Raw genomic sequence first — 4,327 nt, 5'->3', positions numbered from 1 at the left:
GGTACCGTACGTATCCGTACGATCAGGTACGAATTTCGCCTGTTTCTGCCCGTTGGAAGTAGCCGTTTTTGCCCGTTGGAAGTAGCCGTTTTCTGCCCGTTTTTCTAGCCGTTTTCTGCCCGTTTTTTTTGGTTGTTTGCCTTCATCTCTCTTGAGTCCTTCTATAAAAGCCTCAAGGACCAAGCCTCTCCTCCATCTACTCCAAGCAAGCCTCAAGCACCAAGCCCTACTCCAAGCCTCTCCTCCACCCTCCTCCACCCTCCTCCAAGCTCCTTCCATCCCACTTGAGCCTCTACTCCAAGTTCTCTTCCTCCAAGCTCTTCCCATACTTCATCTTCTCTACGCTCTCTCCTCTACTCTACGCTTCAGCCCTTCTCTTATCCATCATGCCTCGGGAGAAGCATGAGGCTTTTGATTTGCATTGCCTCAATGTGGAGAAGGACACCAAGAAGTCCAACTCCCATCATTGGACATGCCGATATTGCGGCAAGTCATACACTAGTGGAACAACAAGGCTTCTCCAACACCTTTCGAAGATTGGGGGATAAGTTGCCCCATGCAAGGAGATTCCGCAAAGCATTGCCGATGACATTTCGTGGAAGATGAGCCGCGGCTCAAATTCAAGTAGAGGAGCATCATCAACACGCGCACCGGCACCACCACCGGCACCACCATCAGCACATGATGAAGCGGCCACCGGCTCTTTCATTGGTGTATCCTCCACTGCCACTTCCACGGATGCACGGTCCGCCTCCGCACCGGGCAAAAGGCAAAGGGTGGTGGAGCGTGAAGGGGTGCAACCCTCTCTCCACCAAGTCACGGGTAGTGTGAGAGGTTCGGTTGCATTCCTTAAGGAGCGGCAACGCCTTGCAGAGATAGAGATTGCTCGCACCATTATTGAATGCAATCTTGCCTTCAATGTACTCCAAAAGGAGCAATGGAAGAAGATGGTGACGGCGATTGCAAATGTGGGCCCATGTGAGGGGTGGACGGGGGTCTCTTACACGGCTATGCGCACGAGGAAGATTGATGAAGAGAAGGAGAGAATTGATCGAGCCCTTGACCCGATTCGAGCCGCATGGACGAAGTATGGATGTTCTATTCTCACAGATGGATGGAGTGATCAAAGGAAGCGTGGCATTATCAACATCCTTGTGTCTTGCCCGCTTGGCACATACTTCTTGCGTGCGGTTGACACCGGGAGAAGGGGGAGAAAGACTACCGGGAGTTTCATCTACCGCCATATTAGGCAAGCGATCATAGAGGTAAGCATTATTTTACTTAAGTGTGGCTGATTTTGTCATTTGTGCAAAGCCCTCAACTCATATGATTTATCTACCATGTAGGTTGGGGCTCAAAACATGGTGCAAGTCATCACCGACAATGCATCAAATTGTCGACGCATGGGCCGCTTGCTTGAGGAGGAATTCCCCACCATTGTGTGGACTCCATGTGCGAGTCATTGCATTGACTTACTCATGGAGGATGTGGCGAAGCTCGACTGGGTGAAGAGGATTGTGCAACAAGCTACATCTATTGTCAACTTCTTCATGCTAAAGGTGAAGGTGCTTGCTATGTTTCGTGAGCATAGCAAGCTTGACTTGAAGAAGCCATCGGCCACCCGCTTTGCCTACATGTGGCTGGTTTTGGAGCGTCTATACGATGTGAGGCCCGCCCTTCGCCAGACAGTTGTTTCCACCATGTGGAACGATTGGGATGAGCACGTCACTGAAGAGGCCAAAGCCATGCAACGCTTTTGCCTAGAGGAGAGATTTTGGACTAGAGTCCGAGCAATTGTCATTGCTATGACTCCATTCTATAGGCTCTTGCGGATGACAGATTGCGAGGGGTCCACCATGGGCCTTCTTGTCCACTTCTTTAGAGCTGCCCTTGTGGAGTTGGAGGCTTGCACAGACATTACATCTGAGGAGCGAGCACAAATCATGGAGATTGCACAGAAGAGATGGAGGTGGATGCACAAACCAATCCACGGGTTTGCAGCATTGGTACATCCAGCCTACAAGTCTCCAGTAGTTTGCACCGATAGGGAGCTTCGACAAGATCGGGATACATATATGCTTCGAGCTGTGCCAGTTGATGAGCACAATGCCTTTCTAGAGGAGTTGGGCTGCTATGTTGATCAGAGAGGTCAAACCTCCTTTTCGTCTCCCACTTGCTGGAGGAGGGAGTCACTTGTGAAGCCCCTTTTTTGGTGGGACAATTTTGGGTATGGACTAGAGCATCTCCAACCCATAGCCTTAAGGGTCCTAGCCCAGGATTGTTCTTCGGGTGCATGTGAGAGGAACTGGAGTTCCTATTCTCTCATACACACGAGGATACGCAATCGACTGAGCACACGACAGTTGGAGCGGTTGGTCTACTGCCGCACTAACTTGCGCATGATGCAGGGCATTCTTAGTATGGGTAGTCCCAAGCAAGTAAGTGACAAGTCTAGACTCTAACTTGTCATGACTCATAACTTTTAAGTTTTGTGTACATTGTATAGACTCTAACTTTTGTGCCTTAATGTGTAGGTCAATGTTGACACTTTCACCTTGACGAGTGAAAACTTTGCAAGTGTCAATCAACAACCTGATGAGGAGGAGGAGGCAATCTTCATGGAGCTCTATAGTGAGCTTGTGGCAGCAGATACTCGCAGCACCAGGAGTCAGCATGGACGGGGCCGAGCAGTTGGAGTTCATAGGTCTCCGCCTTCGACATCGGCAAAGGGTGGCCTTCGCACATATGTGAGGCGGGGATCCTCGAGCTCCAATCCCCGCCTTCATGATGATATTCCATTGCCCCCTCATGATGATACCCCACTGCCTAGAGAGCCCTTGTTTGATGATGATGGCAACCTACTTAGCGAGAATGATCCCCAGAGTGTCTCGTCCACCTTCGAAGAGTCCTCTTCAGAGAACTCTCTTGATGGACACTCTAGTAGTGATCATGTTGATGATCATGCAGATGTTGGTGATGATGTAGACTTTTGATATGTTATAGCTCTCTAGGCATTGGGCATCTATCTCCTTCTAGCCCATCGATGATGTATTGTAGTATGTAGTATCATGTATGTACGCATGTTGGCGGTCGCCCATGCCATGAGTTTTTTGGCCTATCCTTTTGTAGCAATTTTGTACTCTAATGGCATGATGACATTATGTTCATGGTTCTACTATTTTGTAACTTCTTGTCTACAATTTTTAAGTTTAGGAAGTATTTTTTTTTAAAAAACGTACTAATATCGTACCGTACCTCAAAAAATTTTAAGGTACCAATTAGTACCGTATTTTATCGTACCGTACCGTACCGTACCTTTCGTACTAACTAACCATGCCGATAACATACATTGTTGATCTTCTTTGTAATCTGAAAAGGTCCATAATACCTAGAAGCAAGCTTTGGGTCCATGTGCTCCTTGGCTTTAGACCTGCTAAGTCTTGCTTTCTCGAATCTCAACAAGACCCAATTTCCTTCTTCAAATGAGACCTTCCTTCTATGCTTATCCGCAGCTTTTTTTTGTTTGGCTTGAGATATCTCAATAGTCTTTCAAACCTGTGCAAAAGTTGTATCCAAGTCTCAAACAAACTCATCCACATGGAAGATCTCTTCCTTGGTTCTAAGCACGGGCAACAACAATGGTTTGCCATAGATAATCTCAAAAGGAGCTTCGCCTGTAGATGAATGAACGGTGTTGTTGTAAGCATACTCAACCAAAGGCAAATGCTTCTCCCATTGATCCTTTGCCTCAAGAGCATAACACTTCAGCATATCCAAGATAGTGAGGTTTGCAATCTCACTTTGTCTGTCAGTTTAAGGATGATAAGCCGAAGAGAAATTTAGCTTTGTCCCCATATTATCGAAAAGATCTCTCCAAAAGAAACTAGTAGTTTGAGGATCTCTATCCACCACAATGGACTTAGGCATATACAATCTCGCCATATGCTCTGTGCGAATGGTCTTCTTTACTGGGATGAAGTGGGCTTGCTTACTGAATCTATCAATAATAGTCCATATACCATCATTCCCATTTCTTGACTTTGATAATCCAAAGATAAAACCCATAGCAATACTCTCCCATGGAACATTTGGAATCGGCAATGGTTGCAATAGTCCTCCTAGCTTTTGTCAATCAAACTTGACCTTCTGAAAAACCAAACATTCGGGAACATATCGGTCAATGTCCTTTCTCATGCTAGGCCAATAAAAGTAGTTCTCCAAAGCTTGAGTTATAGTCAAGATGCCGCTATGTCCCATGTAGGGTGGAGCATAACATTCTTCCATCACTTTTGGCCTAAAAATCCTTTCACACATAACCGGGTTTGCA

General features: G+C 46.8%; 1 protein-coding gene across 1 annotated transcript; it reads left to right on the top strand.

Annotated features, from left to right (window-relative positions):
* The first annotated feature begins 675 nt into the window (after positions 1–675).
* Positions 676–3,336, top strand: LOC147637986 (uncharacterized). Its single transcript, XM_086797310.1, has 2 exons — positions 676–2,438; positions 2,535–3,336. The coding sequence occupies exons 1-2, from the start codon at positions 1,362–1,364 to the stop codon at positions 2,991–2,993; spliced, it is 1,536 nt and encodes a 511-aa protein (XP_086653436.1). The 5' UTR covers positions 676–1,361; the 3' UTR covers positions 2,994–3,336.
* Positions 3,337–4,327: the final 991 nt, after the last annotated feature.

The sequence above is a fragment of the Cibotium barometz genome, chromosome 5, assembly GCF_041138505.1.
Source record: "Cibotium barometz isolate CiBa-2024 chromosome 5, ASM4113850v1, whole genome shotgun sequence".
Classification (NCBI taxonomy): Eukaryota; Viridiplantae; Streptophyta; class Polypodiopsida; order Cyatheales; family Cibotiaceae; genus Cibotium; species Cibotium barometz.
The sequence above is the reverse complement of the archived record's forward strand: the minus strand, read 5'-3'. Positions and strand labels throughout refer to the sequence as shown.

Excerpts from the sequence above, each read along its gene's own strand:
- LOC147637986 (XM_086797310.1), top strand. The coding sequence starts at position 1,362 with ATGGTGCAAGTCATCACCGACAATGCATCAAATTGTCGACGCATGGGC. Across the intron at positions 2,439-2,534 it reads GTATGGGTAGTCCCAAGCAA|GTCAATGTTGACACTTTCAC; the intron begins GTAAGTGACAAG and ends CTTAATGTGTAG.